The sequence below is a fragment of the Vespula vulgaris genome, chromosome 1 (genome assembly GCF_905475345.1).
Source record: "Vespula vulgaris chromosome 1, iyVesVulg1.1, whole genome shotgun sequence".
NCBI classification, from domain to species: Eukaryota; Metazoa; Arthropoda; class Insecta; order Hymenoptera; family Vespidae; genus Vespula; species Vespula vulgaris.
In genome coordinates, this window is record NC_066586.1 from 17,595,499 (window position 1) to 17,619,677 (window position 24,179).

General features: G+C 39.5%; 1 protein-coding gene across 3 annotated transcripts in view; it reads left to right on the forward strand.

Moving 5' to 3' along the window:
- Positions 1-24,179, forward strand: part of LOC127061696 (protein pangolin, isoforms A/H/I/S-like) — a 141,735-nt gene that overhangs the window by 87,431 nt on the left and 30,125 nt on the right. Inside the window, exon 4 of one of the 3 annotated variants that reach the window (XR_007780934.1) lies at positions 2,659-2,763. The exons of 1 other annotated variant lie outside the window; for it this stretch is intronic. Coding sequence is in view for 1 of the 2 variants with exons in the window: in XM_050988960.1 (XP_050844917.1) it covers positions 2,659-2,670 (12 nt within the window). In the remaining variant the exon portion in view is untranslated. Of the gene's footprint in view, positions 1-2,658; positions 4,694-24,179 lie in introns of those variants that run through there. One more of the 3 variants, XM_050988960.1, reaches the window with a different exon arrangement.

The window sequence follows — 24,179 nt, forward strand, 5'->3', positions numbered from 1 at the left end:
TACTCGTTAACTACCCTAACGACCAGTATTCCCGCGTTATACCCGTCGTGGCCTCGTCGATAATTGGCAGCAGCCCGGCAAATTGCTGCTTTTTCGATATTACGAGGGCGTGGGCGAACGCGTGACGGCCGCTTTTCGCCGAACGAAAAAGAGAGAGAGCACGAGAGAGAGAAAGATAGAGAAAAAGAGAGAAAGAGAGCAGCGAGCGATCGTAATAGAAAGATTTTTTGGAAGAGAAGGTACAAATAAATTTTCACTTACGCGAAGAAAGGAACGAAAGAAGGAAGGAGGTAGGAAGAGAGAGAGAGAGAGAGTGAGAGAGAGAGGAGGAAGGAAATCATCTCGTCCGTTGTTTCTTGATGATTAATTAGACAAACGTTAGAATACGCTTTCTCGAATAGTTATCGCTCATATATGGATACTTCTTTCTTTATCTTTTTCTCTTTTTTTTTCTCTTCCATTTATTTATTTATTTATTTATTTATTTATTTTTTTTTTTGATTCATTTGAATATTTCTCTTTTTTTTTTTTATATATATAGTTGACACAGGCACATTGATAAGTTATCGCTCCGGCGACAATGTTCTCATTCATAACGGTCTACCGTAAATCTGTGTTTCCTTTTGGCGAAAGACTTTTATCAATCTTCATTCTTTTTTTTTTTTTCTTTCTCTCCGATAAAAAATATATATATATAATATATATGTGTGTATATATTGAATAATGATTTTCTATTGAATGACCGAAGGAAAGTGCAAATCAGGATTTGGCCTTTCCTTTAAAAAGATCGACGATCCTTTCGTGTTATACTTTATTGAATATCACTGGTATTTACGAATGTACATATATATATATATACATATCGTTTGATGTTTAGCCTCATAAATCCCATAAATCTTGAATCGTGGGGTCACCAGGGAAGATTTCGTGGGTTACTCCTATTAATTCTTAATCATGTGCTATATCGTATTATATATATATATATATATATATATATATATATATATATATATATCTTTCTCTCTCTTTTTCTCTTTCTCTTCTTTTTTTTTTGTTACAAGCTTCGTTCTTGTAAATAGAAGTAACGTATTTGCCGACTATCTAACATCAAAGACGCCGACGTAACCCGACGGTTTTATACGTTTAATTTATGAACAATATACCGTTTGCAACGATGTATGTATGTACCTAGATTCTGGCACCTCTTTCTTTCTCTCTCTCTTCCTTTTTTCCTCTTTCATAGTCTCTCTCTTTCTCTCTTTTTTTTCTTCTTGCACTCTTCTTTTTACTACCTATAATCCACACATCTCTTTCTCTCTCTCTCTCTCTCTCTCTCTCTTTTCTTCGACGAGGACAAACACCTCGACTTGCGTTAGACAAGATAAGAGACCACCACCGTACTTACATATTTTCTTCTTATCGTATCGTCGCGACGATAATCGTTCGTTGGATCGAAGAAATTCTTTGAAAAATATAACAAAGATAATACGATGATCAAAGATCTCGTTCTTCTTCCGCTTTTCTTTTTCGACGGATATTGAAAATAAATTTCTTTTGAACAAATTTTTACAAAAGGAGAAAGAAGAAGTAAACAAAAAAAGAATACGAATAATACGGATGAAAGCCATTGCAGTATCTTTATGTGGAATTTTCTTTTTTATTTTTTCTTTTTTTCGTTCTCCCTCTCACTTTCTCACTCATTCACTCACTCACTCACTCACTCAGTCAGTCAGTCAGTCACTCCATCGAAGGATCGTACGGATAAGCAAATTGCATTGTACAAGCCAGAATCGTTTCATAAAACACTCGAAATACCCTGCAATCTCTTTTCCGTTCTTTCATACTTACGTACTTACGTATCATACATACGTTAGTACGAGCCACCGGCGTTTATCGAAGGTCGTGTGCTAGAAGAAGAGAGTGAAAATAAAAAAGAAAGAGATAGAAAGATTGAGAGAAAGAGAGAGAAAGAGAGAGAGAGAGAGAGAGAGAGAGAGTGGTCGTGTATGTGTTTGCAGTACGTACGTATATATGTGTATATCATCGCTCGCGGCCCTTTTTTCGCACGTTTTATAATATCGTGTAATGAGAAAGGCCGTTCCTCCTCCTTCTCCTCCTCCTCCTCCTCTTCCTCCTTCTTCTCCCCTCCTCTTCTTGTGGCCCGTTTCGTCTCAAAGGGTCGTATCTGAAAGCAACGGTCCTTCTCTCTCTCTCTCTATCTCTCTCTATCTCTCTGTCTTGGTCGTAATGACGACGATAAAATATGACGTGGCTGGCTGGGCTGCCGCGAGAAAGAGAGAGAGAGAGCGAGAAAGAGATAGAGAGAGAGAGAGTCATCCTCCGTTGCTGTCTGTCGTCGAACGAAGCGACAAATGTAGCGAAACTCCGGAGGGTACAACAACGATATCGTTCTGTAAGTAACGGTATATGTAGTGGATGATAAGAACAGTTGTGGAGGTGGATGATGAGGATGGGGATGGGGATGGTCGAGTTGGAAGTGGATAGGAAAAGAAGGAAAAGATTCGCATCCTCCGCCATTGTTCGCACGCATTGTTCCATCCTCTTGCATCCTCCCGAGACTCTTTCTCCTCCTTTTTTCTCTTCTATTCGACATCTCGACGTTAACCTTCATTTTTTTTCTCTTTTTCTCTGTTTCAGGTAAGTCCTTAGAAAATACCTGTCTACCGTTTTCGATATAGATAACCTATATCTATCGTCCATCTATGTGGCTAGTAGGTGAATTTTCTACCTGAAGAATCTTTCGTAAGTTGTGTATCTTTTCAATCGCTCGATATAATATCGTTTGATTATTTTTTTTCTCATTTGTTATTGTTATTGTTAACACGTTGAATGTTTTGAGAATCAGCAGTGTTACGAACCGGCAGCGAGTAATTTGTTCGTGACGTTATAGGTAACATAGGTAACCGAGGACGCCATGATCGGTAGAAACGCATTATCAGAGTAAATGTCAATATTTATAAATTTTTCGATATTATCATTGTTACTACTATCAGTACCAAGATCTCCGGTAAGATAAATTCATTAAATATGATTATATAGCTCAAGTTATCTTCATGATATTTTATTTTATACTTTTAAATAATATGTATCATATAATGATAGATTCACGTTGGCACTGTTGACCGGTTAGTATTTTAATATTAATTAATGCGACATTCAACGTGTTAAATACTTTTCTTTTACAATGACTTTTTGGATGTTGAATTTGATTGGACAATTGAATTTTTTTCGTATCCGCGAAACTTTAGAGAAAAAATATATACGCATATATTTCGTTTCTCTCCATTTTGCTATCGTTCTTCTTTCATTTTTGTCAGAACTTTCTCGAGATTTTCTTGAGAAGAAGAAAATTCGAAATCATATTAAAAAATCAATAGAATCCAATTGGAATTAATTTTATTCTGTTATCGGATATATTGTATAATGATATATTACAAATGATCGATATTACAAATCGATTTTAAAAAATAGAAGACAACAGACTTTACAACGAACCGGATCTTCCTTTATATTTATCTATTAATACATATAATAAAATTTACATCCCCGTTACTTATATAAATATGTGTGTCGAACGTATCTAACATCTTTATACGACGAACACATCGACTTACGTATCTACTAGTTGCATTATTAAAAAAAAAAAAAAAAGAAAAAAAATATCGTTTGATAGTAAACGATGCGATACATGTAAATACATTAATTCTATTTCACGGGTATTCTCCTTATCAATGAAGGGTTTATCTTCACGAAATGCTTTTGAAGAGGTAAAGTCTATCGAGGGGTTTCGTTTTACGGTCGACCGACTAGATTCTCTGTCCCATGGAAAAAAAAAGAAAAAAGGGGGCATTAAGAATATAATCGGTAGTGGTGAAGGGAGGTTTCGTGAGGTTGGTGGGGGTTGGGGGTTGGGGGTTGGGGGAGATAGCCGAAACGCTAATACGTTTCACGCAGAGCTTTGTCGAAGAGTCGATGGACTCTTACTTAGTCGAGATAGGTTCGTCAGGGCGTAATAGAGAACGAGAGAACGAGAGAGAGAGAGAGAAGAGAGAGTTGCTGAGTGCCAATGTGGAACGCGTTCGGTAAGGGTGATTAGCCTAATCCGTCGATCCTCGTGGTGGACCATACGAGGAGTAGTATCATGTTCGCCCCATCGAATCGATCTACGTCTATCCGCAACTTCTACCTTCGTGGGTGGTCCTCCGTTCGTCATAATCCTTTTAAATAAGATAATGATAAATTCTATCGACAGTGTAGAATATATTCGTTTAAGTAATATCAGGTAAAAATTGGATGGAATAGAACAGTATTAGGAAGAGTATAATTTGTCTCATTGTTTCGTTTTATATTTTGTAATTTTATAAAACGAAAAAAAAAAAAAGAAAAAATATAAACTATATATGAAATGAATGAAAATAAGAAACATTACGAACTGTCCAAACGTTGTCTACGAAAATTGTCTCAAACTATTTTTGTTAATAATAATAGAAGAGGCGTCAAGTGAAAGATTCTCAAAGAATTTAATTTTATTTATTATTTAATTTTTCTCATATCTATGGGTATCACGAGGGAAAAGAACGAATTAATATTTCTTACATATAAATTATATATATATATATATACATACAAAATGCACTGATGTATCAATTAAAAAAAGAAAATTTTCGATGAACGATTATTTATCCTTTTCTTCTTTCTTTCTTTCTTTCTGTATTACTTCCTTTTTCTTTTCTTTCTTTTCTTTTTTATTTTTTATCTTATCGCACGTCGATAAATATTGTTTAAAGAGAGATGAATGAAATATAGGCCACTTTCTATTTTTACATAACATTCCTAACGTTCTTCTATAAATTTAGTAACTCTTGGAAATCATCCAGTGAAATTATAGGTAATATAATAAGGTACATATTACACAATGTGAAATCGAAAGCATAACGATTGCGTTGAATGGTCAAACACGAAGGCAGGTGCCTCTTTTTCGAACGGTGTTCGATGATCATTATCGCCTCTTTTTTAGTGCGACCAATAGAAAGCTCTCTCTCACTCTCTTTCACTCTTTCCCTCCCTCTTTTTTTTCCAAAGACACACTTGTCGAGCCATTAAAAATGTACCGATCGGTTTTTACGACTGACCATCATGCTTTTTTATATTCCTCTCGTAAACCAATCTCTGTTTCTCTCTCTCTCTCTCTCTCTCTTTTCGAAATTTCGTTTGGCATCGGTACAAAATAAACATTTTCAAACGACTTTGTACATGTAAAATAGCTACCACGAACGATCTGCCTCGAGAAAACGATCTACAAATAATTTTTATTACGGAAAGAGAGAGAGAGAGAGAGAGAGAGAGAGAGAGAAATTGCTATTATAACACTTCCAACATACGTACATACATAAATATATAAATATTCACGTAAATTATATAATTGCGATAAAAAGAAAGAAGAAAGTTTTTTTCCTTCTTTATATCCTACTGACATTGACCTAAAATAAATTCTACGAAATATCTGATAAAAGGAAGCGCTAATTCCGATTGAAATACCGATTTAACGAAAGATCGTACAAATCGAAATTTCACGAAAATCTATAAATGAAATAACAAATGGATGATTATTCCTGGTTCTAGTAAAACGTAAAAATATCATCGTATCTTTAAACTCAAACATTCGTTCATATTCGTACATTCGTACATTCGAAAAGTTGCCTAACTTACGTTTAACCCCTCTCCCTCTCTCCCGTCACTCTCTTTCAACATACTCGCGTAGATCCAAGTAAGCATATGTAATCGGGGAATGTGATAAGTAGAAAAAGAAAAAAGTCTTTATAGAGAGACATCAAGGATTGGTATACAGAGAGAAGGTAGTATAGTTTATCCTATTTCGACTAAATCATCTTTTTCCCCTTATATGCTCATCTCCTTTCCATCGAGAGAAAGGAGAAAGAGAGATGGAGAGAAAATATTGCATTTACTCCCCAACAACGACATCAACGTCGACGACGACGTCGACTTCGACGACAACGACGACGACGACGACGACGACGACGACGACGACGACGACGACGACGACGACGACGACGACGACGACGACGACGACGACGAGAGACCATCTAAACGGCACACTTTGCTCGGGTACAATGGAACTCGACTATATAACTCGTCGATTGGCAGGCAGGGTAGGTAGATAGGGTAGTCAGAAGAGAAAACAAGAGAGAGAGAGAGAGAGAGAGAGAGAATACAAGGGCAGCGAGAAAAGGGATCGTAGCCACAAGCAGAAATAATAACTCGTGTAATATCCTCGTGCAAAACGCTGGGTTATGCTCCCCTTGTCTACTCGTCGTACCCCTTCTAACCCCCCTCCCAATTTTACCACCACCCGCCCCCTTTACCATCATCACCACCCTCCTATATCTCCACATAAATATACGTATCATCTATACATGCATATACATGTATTTATATCTACGTGAAGGTAAAATAATAGCGATAGTAGTGGTGATGGATAATAGTAGTAGTAGTAGTGGTGGTGATGGTGGTAGTGGTACTACTAGTATAGAAGCCGAAAAGCCGCGTATTAAATAAATATAACGCCCGTGTAATACGGCTGTTAGGTGAGGCCGTCGGGCGCGGTCGACCCCGTTTGCACCCCATCAATCGCGTGCGGTTGTCTATCGTCGCTCATCCTCTCTCCCCTTACTCTCCCCTTAACACCCCAAAACCCCCTTTTTGCTAAAACTCAACCTCTCACTCATATTCTCGCTTATACTACCGTCCGCAATGTGTACCGCACACTATCCGTTTCGGACACGCTCTTTATCTCTGTTTATCTTTCTCTCTATCCTCTCTCTCTCTCTCTCTCTACTTTCATACATTTGCTCTCTTAGGAATCTGTTCCAGCCATATTCTCCTTCTCTCTTCTCTTCTATTTTATTTTCCAAGCTTCTACAAATATCATCACGAGGGTTCTAAGTGGTAAAAGAGAAAGAGAAAGATAGAGAGATAGATAGATAGATAGATACGTAGGTATATAGTGTGTCAGGGGATATCGGATTTGGTCCACCTGTTAGCACGCGTTCGGGACTACACGCTTCTTCCGCGTTCGATTCCACGAAACGTGTCTTCATCCTCCTTCGTTAGAGGTTAAGATTGAAGCACTCGAGTGGACGTTTCGTTAATGCTTCTTGAGAGCCATCCTCTTAACTTCGTGTTACTTTGGCTTCGATGGGACGACGAGATTACCCGAGGATTTATCGAATTTCTTTTATCATTCGTATCTTTGCTTATTTATTTCTTTTTCTCTTCTTTCTTTTTTTTTTTTGCTTCTTTTGTTTTTTTCTTCTCTCACTGAAATATTCACGTGGATAAACGAAAGAAAATTACGCGATTTATTATAGCGCGTTATATGTATGTATGTATGTATGTATGTATATAGTGCGATATTCAACAAATTAACAAATATTATCTCGATAATAATAATAATAATAATAATAATAATAATAATTGGAAAATTTGGAAAATGTATAAGTCGAGTTTTAAGAGACTCCTCTTTCTCTCTCTCTCTCTTTCTTTTTTTTCTTTGGTACATAAATTGTGAAAATATTATAGCAGGTTTTATAAACGGAGGAGTCAATTTCTCCCCCGTTTGTTAAAAAGAGCAGTCCACTATATAATATATATATAGATATATATATGTACGTACGTACGTACACACTGGCTGAACATACGCATAAGATCATGATGAGAGGGTCGAGACCGGTGTTGTTGAATTAGAGCCGAATGTTGCGGGCAATAGGCCGACTCGCACGACGATTATCCGCGATGATCCACGAGGCGGGAGCCATGAATGGTCGCCGACACGATCCGTGCGGTCGGGGATGGCTAGAGAACGATATATACATATATCTATATATATATCTATCTATATATATAGAGAGAGAGAGAGAAAAAGAGAGAACGAACTATCTGACTATTCTTTCTCTCTCGTACACTCTCTCATCGTTCCCCTCTCTTTTCGAATATGAATATAATATCGCACCCCGCCACTTACGAAATGATTTATCAATTGAGCACCGGCAACCCTGGGGTACTGGTGTTGAAATATTATAACATCATTCCCCACGGTCTACCCTAATATTATCCCCCCGACCGGTCGCCATTAACATAACAATGTCGACCTAATTGCAGCCTAATCGGCGCCAGGGGGCAAAACCCGGATCTCTACACTGTACTCCGAATCTCTCCCTAGCTCTCTCTCTCTCTCTCTCTCTCTCTCTTTCTCTCTTGTACTCTTTCTCTCTTTCTCTCTGTCTTTCTATTTAGTCCGTACGCAAAGTGGAATCGCTTCCTTGATCACCGAAAATCTTCCTAATCTCCTTCTAAATTTGTGGAGAATCCAATCTAGATGGAAATTTATTGTACTCATTTTTGATCCTATAAAGCGAGATCACCATGTGACCTTTTTGTCGTTGATCAGTCTCCCTCTCTCCCTTCCTTCCTTCCTACCTCCCCCCCCTCTCTCTCTCTTTAATCAATTTTTACTTATCTTTTTATCTCTTTTTTTGTGAGTTATAGAATTGTTAGAAAATTCTTAGAACCGTCGATGTAATTTCTTAATCCTTATTTTCTTCTTCTCTTTCGTTAATTTGTCATAATTTCGTAACGCGAGGTATCGACAGGAAAGAAAGAAAAAAAAAAGAAAAGGAGTGCGAGAAACAACAAAGAAATTGCCATCGGACTTCGTTTTCGTGATAATCGGTTGACATCTAAGTTCTGATCTATAAATGCATAAAGAAAAAAAAAGAAAAAAAGAAGAAAAGAAGAAAAGAGAAAAAGAAGAAGGGGTGGAAAAAAATAATCTCAAGGCGTGACGCGCGTCTCACGCACGAAGAATTTCTCGTAGGAATCTCGGCTCGCGCTGAAATCGCTTAGCTCCTGTCGTATTCTCGTTAATGAGTTGAGTTTGTAGAGAGATAGGGTGCGGTGACTCGAGTAGATGCGTGCGTTCGTGCATGGGTTCGTGTTATACGGGTTCCTGTATGGGTTCGTGCATTCGTGCATTCGTGCGTGCATGCGTGCGTGCGTGTATACGCGCGTGCGCATCTCTAAAGGCGCGAGAAAGATCGTGCGTGTCCGTTATTGCGCAGGTATATGGTATCTTCCTTCGAGTAAAACGAGAACGAAACGTTGTTTCATTATCGCATTATTATTTCCTTTCTCTCCCTTCTTCCACCTCTTCCCTACCACCCTCTACGTCCACCCCCCATGTTTCCTTTGTATTAAAGTCGCGCCAACCAACGAGTAACGTAAAGCAACACTTGTAACACGCACGTTCTTACTTGTGCGTCGATGTCGTCTCTTTCTCTCTCTTTTTCTCTCTCTTTCTGTATCCGAAGCTGTTTTTTTTATTTTCTCTCTCTCTCTCTCTCTCTTTCCCCCTCTCTATTTCTTTCTTCCTTCCTTTCTTTCTTTCTTTCGTTTTTTTCTTTGCTTTTTTCCTTTCTTTTTTCTTTGCTCCTTTTTTCTTTTTTTTTTCTTCTTTCTATTACGCGAAGTCGAATGACGACGTCTCGCGTTTTCCGCCGAGCGCGCCTTTTACCCGACTCCATGCTTCTTTTCCGCGCGCGGCTCTCTCGTTAAAAAGTCGTTCGTTCCCTCTCCCGAAGAAGGATTTCCTTTCTTTTTCCTGCTCGCACGCGCGTGCAATCTTTCTCTCTCTGTTTCTTGCTCGCTCTTTCACTTCAATCTACCTACCTACCTGTAGTCGTCGATTTCATGTTCGTTAATTTAACGACGTACGAGGATATATTCTCATTAAGAGGGTTTTCTTTCTATTTCTTTTTTTTTCCCTTCAATTTTCTTTTTTTATCTTTTTCCTTTTTTAATCTTTTTTTTTTCTTTTTCGTTACTCTCACGATACGACCATTTTTTCTCTTTTTTTTCCCTCCTGTTTCATTTATTTATTTATTTATTTATTTACTTGTTCTTTTTTTTTGAGTCGAGCATCCGACTCGAAAATACGTTAAATCAATTTTATATTTTTCACGCTTTCGACGAATGCTTTCTGTAAAAATTAAACGTTACTTTTTGTAAGATATTAAACAGTATCGATTTTATACGTATATATTTCCTCTTTTTGTTCCTTTTTCTTTCTCTTTTCTAATTCGTCGGAATTTCAAAAAATTAAGGAAACAAACGCGTTGTTTACGACGATTACATATAATCACGTAACGATACGGGAGGGAGGATGACGACGACGACGACGACGACGACGTACGATTTGTAGTTAATTGGAAGCGAGGAAAGAAAAGGATAGTGTATAATTGCATCCCATAACTTCGTCGGAATCCTTCGAAAATCCACTCTTTCGAGCCAATTTCGATGCGGCCTTGATCCGATCGAATTCCTCTTACTCCTAGGGATCGAGGAGAGACAGAGAGAGAGAGAGAGAGTCACTCGGTTGGGCGCGGAAAGCAATTTAATCGGGCGAGAGTTCGGACGCTCTCATCTCTCTCTCTCTCCCCCTCCCTCCCTCCCTCCCTCCCTCCCTCCCTCTATCGTAATCTCGTCGCCGAATCGGATTCGTTTGCAGACGAAGTTCGAAGCGTTTAAAGGTATTAAAGGTAACGTCGAGAAGCACAGAAAGAGAGAGAGATAGAGATAGAGATAGAGATAGAGATAGAGAGAAAGAGAGAGAGAGAGAAAACGGTCAACTATCCGCGTTCCTTTCGCGCTTTTCTCTCTTGTAGAAATGCGAATAGTCGAGTCGAGAGTAGTATGGAGAGCATGAGAGAAAGAGAAAGAAAAAAAGAAAGAAAGAGAGAGAGAGAGAGAGAGAGAATGTTACACTCGCATGATGTATCCCCAGTACGTATGCAGATAATGGATGTAGGGGAATACAGTCGGACGTATAAAGACCCCACGCAGGAGATACGACGGAATGGAGGCCATCTCTTCGTCTGTCTCTCTCTCTCTCTCTCTCTCTTTCGTTCTCTCTTTCCTTCCATCTCCCTCTCTCTCTCTCTCTCTCTCTCTCTCTCTCTCTCTCTCTCTCTCTCTTTCTCTTTCTCTCTCTCTCTCCTTCCCTCTCTCTTCGTCTCTCGTGTTTATATATAGGAAGCAGAAGATCAAAGAGCGAACCTTCGCTTAGCTTAGCATCAACGCCGCTTCGCTTGGGGAACCGGCCCATCGTCACCGAGATAGGTTGGATGCTGTGGATGATGATGGTGGTAGTGGGTGGTGGTATAGTAGTGGTGGTAGTAGTGGCGGTGGGTACTGGTGCCTTCGGTATGTATGCTGCGGAGGATGGAACGAAGAGAGAGGAGAGCCATGCCGATATAAATGTTATGCCGGAAGAGAGTGCGAGAGAGAAAAAAGATAAAGAGAGAGAGAAAGAGAGAACGAGTGAGTGAGTGAGATAGATAGATAGAGAGAGAGAGAGAGAGAGAGAGAGAAGGGCCAAGTAAATGGGCGGTCGAGGCATTGATCTAACGAGTTGCACACATCCGTCGCAGAGAGATCTCGAAATTGAAAGAGTCGTCGTCGTCGTCGTCGTCGTCGTCGTCGTCGTCGTCGTTGATGTCGACGTCGACGTCAACGTCGACGTCGTCGTCTCTTTGCATGCTTGGAATCCTGTTAGTTCGATGTTTCTAATCTTTTTCTCTGCTCTTCATTCTTCCCTTCTTCTTCTTCTTCGTCCTCCTCTTTTTTCCCCTTTTTTATCTCCTTTTAATCTCTCTCCTTCCTGAAGTAGGTAGGTAGGTAGGTAGATACGTTGGTAGGTAGGGTAGTAAACGTATGGAAAATTTCTTTTTATTCAAGAGAGAGAGAGAGAGAGAGAGAGGGAGAGTCAATCCCTTCTCTTTCCTCTTTCACCATTCCGATTTGCGATTGTACAGAGGTTTTATTTATCTCTTTAACTTGACACGTTACAGTTCTCGAGAGAATCTACTATTAACCAACCTTTGAAATCTAGTTTGACGGGAGATCATTCGTGGCTTGATTTTACGAGAAAATCTGATCGATCCATACGTTGTTATATATACATACATACATATATATATATATATATATATCATACATATTATATATATATGCATGTACATCTACATATGTGCGTAGTATCCAGTCACGTATAATACGTCGTATGTAGTATGTAGGTAAATGCAACATATCGGACGGTGTGACGCGTCAAGCTTATCGGCTTTCATCGGAGATAGCACGGAGGCTTTGCTTTTTCGATTCGACACACAGGGATAACGATCGCGCTACATTGTTACCTCTCTACCGTTCGGCTTGCTCGTTCGCTCGCGAGAACGTTCCTTCCGTAATATAATCGAAAAGAGACTCACAAGCAATCTCTCTCTCTCTCTCTCTCTGTCTGTCTCTACCTGTCTCTGTCTCTTTCACTTGCTCTCCGTTGCTTTATATCGTGTTATGTTTACGCGTGTGTTGTATATATAAACACGACGACGTCGCGATACGTTTTAGGATGAAGAGCGATTAGAGTAAAAAAAAAAATAAAAAAATAAAATGAAGGAAAAAAAAAGAAAAGAGTCGGAAGAAAAATAAAAATAAAAGGGAGAAAACGAACGAATAAAAAGAAAGAGTGGAAAATGAAAGAAAAGGGATGAGAAAATATGAATGAGAAAGAGAAAGAGAGAGAGAGAGAGAAAGAGAGGATGAGCAGAAGCTCTTTCGAATTTCGCGAGCACAACGAACGATAAGAGTGAAATCGTTTCCTCTTCGCGTTCTCGCCGACATCAAAGGAAATCCTATACTTGTACTTGGATCTATTCATAGAGAGAGTGCGAGAGAGAGAGAGAGAGAGAGAGAGAGAGAGTGCGAGAGAGAGAAGACGTATATAAACTTAGACATTTTTTCCTAGTACTGAGAAGAGGCAAGGGAGACATTCGACTAAAATATAATATGGGATAGAAACTGATCTCTCTCTCTTGGATTTTGAGTCGCGTCGATCGGATTTTTTAACGAGTATTGTACATACGAGCTCGTCGAGTTTTAAATCGAGGGTTGTAGTAGGTATATAAAAACAGAAGTATCTTTAACAATACATTACATACCTGTTATTCTTGTAATCAACTTTTTTTTAAAGATATGTAATTTGGAAGTCACGGTATCGTTAGAAAAATAATTTTTATATATATATATATATATATATATATATATAAATTTCTTCAAATAATGAACAGTTGCTTATATTTCAAACGATTATATATATTCAAACGAATATATATATATATATATTTTTCAAATAGTTGCATAAAAAATAAACATAGTAACATACTTAAATAGAAAAAGAAAGATAGAAAGAGAGAAAGAGAGAGAGAAAGAAAGAAAGAAAGAAAGAGAAAGAAAAAGAAAGAGAAAATAGGTTTTAAAGGTGGCAAGAGTCGCGTGCTCGCGATCGTAACTACCGTAGAGTGGAAGAGACATAAATCGTCGAACGCAAAGAAGCCGCGAGAGAAGGCGCGCGAACGCGTCGTTAAAACGTTAAAAAAAAGAGAGAGAGAGAAACAGAGATGGATAGATAGATAGATAGATAGAGAAAGAGAGAAAAAGAGAGAAAAGGAGTGAGAGAGGGAGAGAAGCAAGAGCAACGAAGGCGAGACGATACGGGGTCGTCGGCAGCAGGCAGGCAGCCCTGGAAAAGGGCTTGAGAAAGAGCAAAGTGGTAGATATAAAGAGAGAAGAGAGAGAAGAGAGAGAAGAGAGAGAGAGAGAGAGAGAGAGAATACATGGCGGCGGCGGCGGCGGCTGCCGCAATCGCGTTAAACTTTCGAAAATAGAAACACCTCGGTCTCGCGCGCGTTCTCGCCTGAATAACCGGCTGAAAACGTCGTTACAGAGAGGACGAGCTCTGTATCGTCGAGCATATCGGTACGGCGGCGATGCGAGAGAGAGAAAGAGAAAGAGAGAACAAGAGAGAGCAAGAGAGAGAGAGAGAGAGAGAGATGGTAATAGCGAACCGTGCTTGCGTCGTCACCAGGTAATTAATGTAATCACGCTGAAAAATAACTCGATATCGAATTTGACGCGCCACAAAGAGCGTGATAGAGACAGAGGTAAAAAAGAGAGAGAGAGAGAGAGAGAAAGGGGAAAAATGTACGAGTGCATGCACCAACCACGAAATACGAAAAGTTTTATAGTGTGTTGATCGAGCCAGTACGATACGAGATAAACGAAGAGAGAGAGAGAGAGAGAGAGAGAGAGAGAGAGAGAGAGAGAGGAAGAGAAAGAGTGGTGGGATAGAGAGAGAGTGAGAGAGAGGGGACGAGAGTAACCCAATATCGTTAAGCAATAGCGATTAAATACCGCGTTTACGCATTTTTCTTTGCCCCTTTGCCGTTCTATTTCGTTTTTCATTTTCAATTTCCGAATGGTGTTCACCATACCTACGTACATATGTAGATATCTACGTAGAGGTTGTTATATATATATATATATATATATATATATATATATATATATGCGTATGTATGCGTGTATGTGGGTGCGTGTATCTACGTATCGTTTTGTCGCAAATGAAAACGCGAACGCGAGATAGGGAGAAAAGAGGAAGTGCGAAAATGCTTTGACACTTCGTCATTGACTTCCTCTGCCGGTGGTTGGAGTCAATTAAAAAAGCGACACGATTGGCCGAAGTGGGGTAGGAGGAAGTTTACTACTGAGTGTAGAGTATGTTTGTTAATTGATAATCTGGGCCCGCATCAAGACTTGTATCCTCTATTATAGATTTTTTCTTCGTTATTAGAACAATCGTTTTTTTTTCTTTTTTATTTTTTTTTTTTATTTTTTTTTAATGCATATTCCGTCCTTCTCGATCGAACGATTTTCAAACGTTCTCTTTGTGATTTTTAGAAAAATAAAAAAGATAAAAAGAATATATATATATACATATATACGTGTGTGTGTGTACGTATGTGTGTGAAAAAGGAACAAAAAAAAGAAATCTCGCCTTCAATCATTCCGAGAAAAATTTTTTCAAATTGACATAGGTTCGTTCTATTCGCGTGTTAGAGTAGGTTTTACGGTTCTACGGGCGAGTTCATTTGAACAAATTTTTTTCCTTTTGGTTACTGCGTTGGTACATATCGGGCAGCGGAAATACGTCGAGAAAGAGAGAGAGAGAGCGAGAGTGAGAGAATGAGAGAATGAGAGTGTGACAGTAAGAGTGAGAGAAGTTTCCCTCCTCGTCTGCTACCCTCGACGAATCGTTCATTTACGAGCCCTCATATATATATATATATATATATATATATGTATATATATATATGGTATATATGTATACATATATAATATATAATATATACATATATATGTATATATATATAAACGAGAGAGAGTGAGAGAAAGGGGGAGGGAAGGAGAGAGAGACAGAAACAGAGTCGGATCGCAACGACGTGCTAATTACACGACGTTCCGTGTAACGAGATGCGGGTCTCGAGGGGGCTGCCCTTTTCCGATTAGGTGCCTGGCACCCGAGACGGAAGGAGGAAGGCCAATAGAGGTGGTGCTAGTCACCACTACCAACGTAATCGTAGAATCGCCGGTTCCTGGTAGAGTCCCCCTTTTCGTTGCCCATTTAAACGATATCCGACTAGCTAGAGAAAGCAAACGAGAGAGAGAGAGATAGAGTGAGAAAAAAGATAGAGTGAGAAAGAGTGAGCAAGCGTGACGATACGACGACGTCCAGTGTGTTTTCTCCCTATCCTTTTTTTTTTCAGACCTAAAGAATCACAAATTTCTTCCATCGAAATGATAGGTTCTCAGATCCCCTACTACTGGATGAGAGCAGTCAGGTCGGCTTCTTCCTATCCTCCAAAGAATCGTCGTCTAGTATCCATGTAATTTATAGCAGAAGACCTTTCTCCTCCCACTGTAAACTTCTTCTTCTTCTTATTATTATTATTCCACCTCATCGTGTTCTTATTCTTTCTTCTTCTTTCTTTTTTTCTCCTCTGTCTCTCTCTCTCTCTCTCTCTCTCTCTCTCTCTCTCACTCTGCTCTTTTTTTTCTTTCTTTTTTCTCTTCTTCCTCTTAAGATAAAATGTCGCAAGAGAGTTAACTACGTATATATACACGCATAGATATTATATATACACTATACATAACATACGTACATACTATCATCCATCCTGCATCCTAGAGGTACACGTAAGTTATACAACCATCGAGCGGTTACCATCATCGTCAGCTCCTTCTATCGGTCGTACAAGAATAGAATCTAACTCGATTAACCGTCGACCGGTCTCTCATGGTTATTAATTATCAAACGAACGTGGGACAAGGGGGTTTTCTAAGAAGATCAAAGATCCATCGCGCGCTACTGTGCGCCTGCTCCTGACGGTGGTTACACCCATCCTCTTCTTCTTCTTCTTCTTCTTCTTCTTCTTCTTCTTCTTCTTCTTCTACGTCTTCTTCTTCTCTTCTTCACCCTACAAACTGGTAACTCGTTACGTCCGCAAGTACGATAACGAGGATGGACCTTTTTCCGTCAGAGGCTTTTACGGAACCCTGGAGGGAGATAGATAGATAGATGAATAGATAGATAGATAAATAGATAGATAAATAGATAGATAAGTAGATGGATGGATTGAAAGAGGGACAAGGAAAGAAGAATTCCTTCCGGGTTCGAAGGAAGAGAAGATACACCAGTCCAACGTCAGGTGGAAAGAAGGAGGGTGTGTTTCTCGATATAAGCTAGATAAAGAGAGAAAGAGAGAGGGTTATAACGATGATGGTGAAGGTAGTAGAAGTGGTAGTGATGATGATGATGGTGGTTGTGGCGATGGTAATGGTAGTAGTAACGGTGGTGGTGGTAAGGCGAATCGTTCAGGGCCGGTAGCTTTTCTGGGGTCGCTTCCTAGCTAAAGGGGGGCACAGGCAGCATACAGGAAGGGAGCAAGTCGCGCGTGATGAGTAGGGTGTGTTACACGCACATTATGCGAGATCCTGCCCTCTTTGCAACCCTGATCCTGCATACTATCTCCCTCCACTTCTCTCTCTCTCTCTCTTTCTCTCGTTCTCCTATAGTACACAGTCGGTTTATATATCGACTGAGAACACCCGGGGGGGCGAGTAAGAGAAGAGAGGGTTACAACTATATCGGGTAATCGTTTCTACATCGAGCAACCAACCCCTACGGTTCTCTCTCTCTCTCTCTCTCTCTCTCTCTCTCTCTCTCATTACAGAAAGAAGAAGAAGAAGAAAGTAGGTGTGAGAGAGATAGAAGCAACCGTGGTGTTCACGAACATCAACGCCCGCCGCGGTCATCGACTTCCTGCTTCCGGGATATATATTCCAACCAGTCACATCGTTCACAGAGAAAGAGAGAGAGATAGAGAGAGAGAGAGAGAGAGAGAGAGAGAGAGAGAGAACGCAAAGTAGAGCGTGCAAATCGGCAACGCGGGTCTAAATAAAGATTTATCCCCGTAAAAGGTGTTCCCTCCTACATGTAACTTCATCAGGTTGTGGGGTTACGCTCCGTTCTCTCTCTCTCTCTCTCTCTCTCTTTCTCTTTCTGATCGCGATTCTCCGTTACTCTCTTAAGACAAGGGGGAAGAATCGCTGGAAGGCTCGTTTCAGACGTCTCTAGTCGCTTGAAACGCCCTCTCAAACGAGAAACCATCCCCCTTTCGCCGATCATGTTCGTTTTAATAGTTCAGGTGCATTGGAGCTTCTTCAGAGCGATTATAGTTATTATGGTAGTTATCTCAGTTAATATCCCGTCGTGTTTTTCTAAATGCTCGTGTTTAAAATGATTCACTTTTGGTATCATATAATCTACACGTATTGACTGCGTACAATATTATTTCGAGTAATCAAGTAAAAACATTTTAACGAAGCAAAAAAGATCCCTATACCGTTACCCTCCCCCCTCACCCCTCCCATCCCACCATCCCTACTCCGTTCTACGACCCTCGTTTTTTAACTTTTTTGCTTTTTAATTAGTCCGTGTCGTTGATGTTTTAACGAAAAAAAAAAAAATAGAAAACTGAAAAAGAAAATGGAAAAGAAAAAAGGGAAAGAAAAACAATATCGAACAAAGAAAACTACTACCTCTTTTCCCGAGAATTATCGAAAATTGCTGTTGTGTATAAACACGTAGATATAGTATGTATGGACATATACGATATAATACGTATTATACGTAGGTATATATATTTTATGTGTGTATGTGCGATACGTGTAAATCGAATCGCGGTATTTTCGAAGGCTCAACTACAACGACAACCGCGCCCCGCAATTTAGCACGTGCATGCCGCTATATACACGTGCGCACGCGTCTCCACATCCCCGTATGGTACCCTCTCTACTCGAGCATTCTCTCTCTCTCTTTCTCTCTACAGTCCGATTCAGAAGTACACGCACGCGCGCACGTGCGCCCATCGGAGGAGCAAACGTAATGGCGTCCTTTCGTGGATCGCCGATCACCATTTTCAATTTTCAATCATTCGTGCCTCGTAATAACACGACGTTCATTTAGTTTTATGTACTATATACTATGTGTGTGTATATATATGTATATATATATATAATGTGTATATATTATATATATTTACAACCAACAGTTCAAACGTCGTTTAGAAATTTTCTATCGATTGAAAGGATAATAAGAAAGAGAGAGAAAGAGAGAAAAAGAAAGAGAAAATTATTAGTTCGAGCTATCCTCCGACTTATTTATTAATTAACGTTTCGTTAATTACTTTCAATTTCCTTAATAAATTATCATCGACATTAAACCATTTCCTTTCCTTTCCTTTCCTTTTCTTTCTTTCTTTCTTTCTTTCTTTCTTTTCTTTTATTTTCTTTTCCTATCTCCTCCATTCTTTTTTTTTGTTTTTCTTTTGCGATCTCGCACGAAGAAATTTTAATAACATTTGTTAATGCTTATTGAAAGAGAAGAGAAACGTTTTCGTGGCAGACGAAGTTTCTTTTTGAATAGACTTATGCCAGACGACGGGAACGAAATCGTCCTCCACAGTGGTGGCTTTCAGTGGCTCTTTGGAATCACCCGGTATATAAGACCGTGCAGTATGCACTTGACTGTAGCACGCACTCCATACACGTAGGGGTTGAGGGTTGCATACGTTGCGGTATGGATTAGTTAGGCGGACACAATAATTTTGCCAGCACCCACGGCGATACTGCATCTCTCTCTCTCTCTCTCTCTCTCTCTCTCTCTCTCTCTCTCTCTCTCTCTCACTCTACTCACCGTCCCACTTCTATTTGCTCTCTCTCTTTCACACACATACTCGTGTAGTCTAGCCGGCAGTGTTCCGAGGGGGTTCTCGAATAACCCTTTCTCTCTCTCTCTCTCTCTCTCTCTCCACGTTCTGTGGCATCGCGCGACGCCCTGTACTGGGCTGCTTGCTCGTAATCTCGATAAATACGTACGCTAATAACAGTGATAATACCAGTCCGTAATTGTCCGTCGCCATTAGTGCCTCACCGATTCGGAAAGATTCTCTCTCTTCCCTTGTTTTTTTCTTTCTTTTTTTTCTTTTTTGCGTGTCTCGCTTTTGCGAGAAATTACTCGAAGAAAATTTAATCTGCGATATTTAAACGATTCTATTATTACATACTTTTGTATCTTATAATTGGAATGAAACACTTATATGTATATATATTTCGTAAGAGTAAGTAGACAAAAATTTAAAAACATTTTACTCTAATTTACTTACGGACGATTATATCGTCGCTAGTAACAAAGCAAACGTGTCATCTCTTTCATTTTAAACGATTTTACTTATTTCTACACGATGTAATAGAAAAATGTAATATTTCTTCTGGAATTTACGATGTAATAGTTAAGAAGATATCGTTTATTCCCTGATTTCTTTTTCCAATGGGAAAGATAAAAATTTTATTCGATTTTTACTTTTCTATCGAAAGATATATATACATACATACATACATACATACATGTAGGATATATCAAACTATTTGTTGTAAGAAAAAGCGAATCGAAATAAAGAAAGAAAGCGAAGGGAGAACCCCTGGCCACCCTTATTAAGATTCCAGCTGTGGAATTCTACCTGCGCCGAGCTCGCTACTGGTCTTAAGTAAATAAAACACGACCGAGCCGCGTCGCCTCCGTAGCACCGGCTCCTCTCTCTTCGGTTTCTTCTTCTTCTTCGGTTCTCTGCTCCACTCCGCTCTTTTCTTCTTTTCTCCTCTTCCTCTCACCTCTCCTTTCCACTCTTCTCCTCTTCTCTCTTCTCCTCAGCTCTCCTCTCCTTTACTCTCGACGATATATCCACCTCGAGCTTCGTTGTCGTCTTTGCCTCATTCTCTTTCTCTCTTTCTCTTACTCTCTATCTCTACTTGTTTCCTCTACCCTTGTCCTCTTGTTCTCTTCCCCCTCTTCTTCACCTTCTCCTCTTCCTACAACCACCACCACCACCACCATCACCATCACCATCACCATCACCATCACCACCCCTCTCACTTCGCTTCTTCTTTCTCTTCTTCGTCTTTCGACTATGTATCGTACGTTCTTTTTCTCTTTCTTTTCCTTTTTTCTTCTTCTTTTTTCTTTCCTTTTTTCTTTTTCTCCCTTTTTTTTTTCTTTCTCTTTTTTTTTTTTTATTTGAGAATCGTTTCGCCTACGCCGAAAAATGTCGAACTTGTCGATTATATGGTATTCGAATAAATCTCGACGTTTCTCGTTACGATTTTACTTTCTTTCTTTTTTTTCTTTTCTTCTTCTTAAATAAAAAAAAGTGTTGAGCAGCTCGACGAAGAGAAATCTTTTCCTATGTTGGTCGACATAAAGGAAGGAGAAAAAGAAGCAGGACGATAAAAATACAAATATTCAAGAGATTTCGTTATTTGTAATACATATGCAGATAAATGTCTACTACATTTGGAGAAAATTATGATCGGAAATCCAATCCTGATGCGTCCGGGTTATAATAGAGTATAACGAAAAGCGTATACGAATTTCGTAGAATAAAAACGATCGGAAGATTCGATCGTTTGTATGAGAAGAAAAGAGAGAGACAGAGAAAGACAGAGAGAGAGAGAGAAAGAGAAAGAAAGAGAGACGAACGCGAACCGGTCGCGTCTGCCGATCGAATGAGAAACGGTTACCATATCGGGGCACCACAAACGAGAGTTGTGAGTAAGTAAGTAAGTAAGTAAGTAAGTAAGTAAGTAAGTAAGTAAGTAAGTAAGTAGTTGTGTGTTCGGCGGTGCCAACGAAGAAAACGAGATGATACGTCTTATAGTATATATCTTTTCTTTCTTCCCTTGGGAATCCTTTCTTCGACTAGATCGACGGAAACGGAAGGCGATCCGCGATCCGTGATCCAGCTCCGATGAGAAAACAAAGAAAAAAAAAACAAAGAAACGAAAAAGGTGCTAGACTATAAGATAAAAGAAGGAGATGAAGAATCGGAAAGAGAAAGAGAAGGAGATATAGAAGTGGTCGGGAGAAACGAAGAAACCGACGACAAGTGGAAAGAAAAGAGAAGTCGACATTACGAGAGAGAAAGAGAAAGAGAAAGAGAAAGAGAGAGAGAGAGAGAGAGAGTAGAGGCGATGACACAGAACCCCAGGGCTTGTTTTCGTCACGGTTACGCGTTACGACAGCAACGGTGGCAGAAGTATCAGCACCACCACCGTCACCAACATCACCAGAACCAACATCAACGAAAAAGAGAGAAAGAGATAGCAACAGTGGATGGTACAGAGTGCCGACTACAACAGCGGTACCGTAAGAATGGCAACCAACGACGACTACGATCATGACCACGACTACGACGACGACGACGACGACTACGACTACGACTACGACTACGACTACGACGACGACGACGCTTCTTCCTCGTCTTTCCCCGTTCTTCACTGACGAGGCCTAGGACCGTTTTTAATATTCCCTCGGGCGATGTTTGCGCGGCTGTCATTCGAGGTTTTCTCGCTATGGTTCGTGTTGGATAGATCTGCTGCTGGTACTCCGAAGGAGTGTAAGCGAGAACGAGATAGTGAGATAGGGTGGTAGAGTCTGAGTCAGAGTAAAAGAGAGAGAAAGAGAAAGAGAGAGAGAGAGGACATGTCCCTGGTATACAATGCACCGTACCCGTGACGTTGTGACAACGACGACGTGGTGAAGACTTCGGAAGATTCCAAGATAGAGATAGAATGATAGATAAAGAGAGAATGTGTGGTGTGTATACTTATATGTGTGAGAGAGAGAGTACACAGGCTGTTACCTTCTTCTCTTTTCTTCTCTATGTGTTATGAGTATGTTTTTCTTTTTCTTTCCTTTTTTCTCTTTTTTTTTTCATTTCTTTTCTCTCCCCTCTGTTACTACTATACTCCATCGTCTACTTTACTTGCAAGCGCACGTGGTCCGACTTGAAGATTGGGGATTATAATCGTGGAATAAATCGTGACTTTTACCGAAGACGATCCTGTCCGATCAGCTTTTACACAACCAAGAAGAGTCCTACGGTAGATCTTCGATCATTTCAACGTTACGACGAGTATGAGACGTTTCTGAGGAAGATAGTCCTTTTCAGAAGATCGTAGTTTTCATTTAGCTCACAATATAATAATAAATCGTATGGGGTAAAATAAAAGAGTCAAAGATCGTTAAAGCATACTTAAACAATAGAACGGATAAATAATTAAATAAATAAATAAATAAGGATTAAAAACGTAAAAAAAGAACAAACAAATATTAAAAAAAAAAAAGTAGGAAGAAACGTATTCGTCAATCTGAAAACTAATCGCAACTACGACGACGACGACGACGACGACGACTTGTGTTTCATAGAAAGATTATGACGATCGCTCCAACTTTTTTCTTTTTCTTTTTTTTTTTTCTTCCTTCGAGTTTTTCTCTTCGCGTTTTCTCTACGCGCGTTGTTCGTTTGCTTCAGGCTGGATGACAATCGTGGTAAGCCGCGTGAGCAACGCGTCGTTTTCTATCTTTATCTATCATCTCTCTTTCGTTCTCTCTCTCTCTCTCTCTCTCTCTCTCTGTCTATCTTCCAAAAGAACGAACGAACGAAAGAGCAAGCAAGCAAAAAACTCATGCGAAAGAGAGTGTGTAAATGGTATGAGAGAAAGAGAGACAGAGAGAGATAGATAGATAGATAGATAGATAGATAGATAGATAGATAGAAATGGTGGTGATGGTGCTCTGGTGATGGAGGAAGAGAAGGAGGTAGGATGAGTACGACGGCACACGGATTCAACTCTGGGCATGGATAAAGAGAAGACTTCCGGGCATAATCCGGAGCGTCGCACGGCGAGGCGCTAGAACAAATCAAGCCGCTTCATTGTTCTCAGCCCTGGAGCCATTTTTTCAGCGGCGATTGGCGACGACGCGGCAACGCGACGCGCGAGAGTAGCAGCCGACTGATCGCGTCTCTCTTTTTCTTTCTCTATCTCTATCACTCGTTCTCTCTCTCTCTCTCTCTCTCTCTCTCCCTCTCTCGCTCTAGCAGAATAGAAAGAGTGAGAAAGAGAGAGAGAAATCTGATCTTTTTTTACACTCTTTCCTCTCCTCTTTTATTATTTTCTACCCTTTCTCTCTCTCTCTCTCTCTCTCTCTTTATATATCTATCTATCTATCTATCATTCTCGTCTCAATGAAAATTCATAATCACTTTCTTGACAAATAAAATTTCTCTCGCAGAGAGATCGTGATTTTATTCTTTAATTTATATATCGGCCAAGGAAATCATTCAGCTTTTCAAGATTTCATCTTTTTATTTTTTTATTCGCTGATTTACTTTTGTATGCGTTCATCTTTTGGTTATTTTTTTTTTCGTTCTTTTGTTATGTCTTTTTTTCTTTTACTTACTTATTTATTTATTTCTTTCTTTTTTATTTAATGTCCGACCGGATCATCAATATCCATTGACGATATATAACGTTAATCTTTTGGGAGATCTTTTAACGATAGACTTTTTACGAACGATTAATATTATTTTCAGACTAATCTAACTTCGATTAAATCAAAATTCAAGAACTAGTATCGTCCGTAGTTTGAACTCTATTCGGGTAGGTAGGGGAAGGTTTTGGTGGTAGGAAAGTTTACGACGAAGGTCAACGTTCATATTAATAATCTATTCATAACTCTACGCTTACAACTAACCATAAACTATCCATAAAGCGTCTCAGTACCTCTCTCT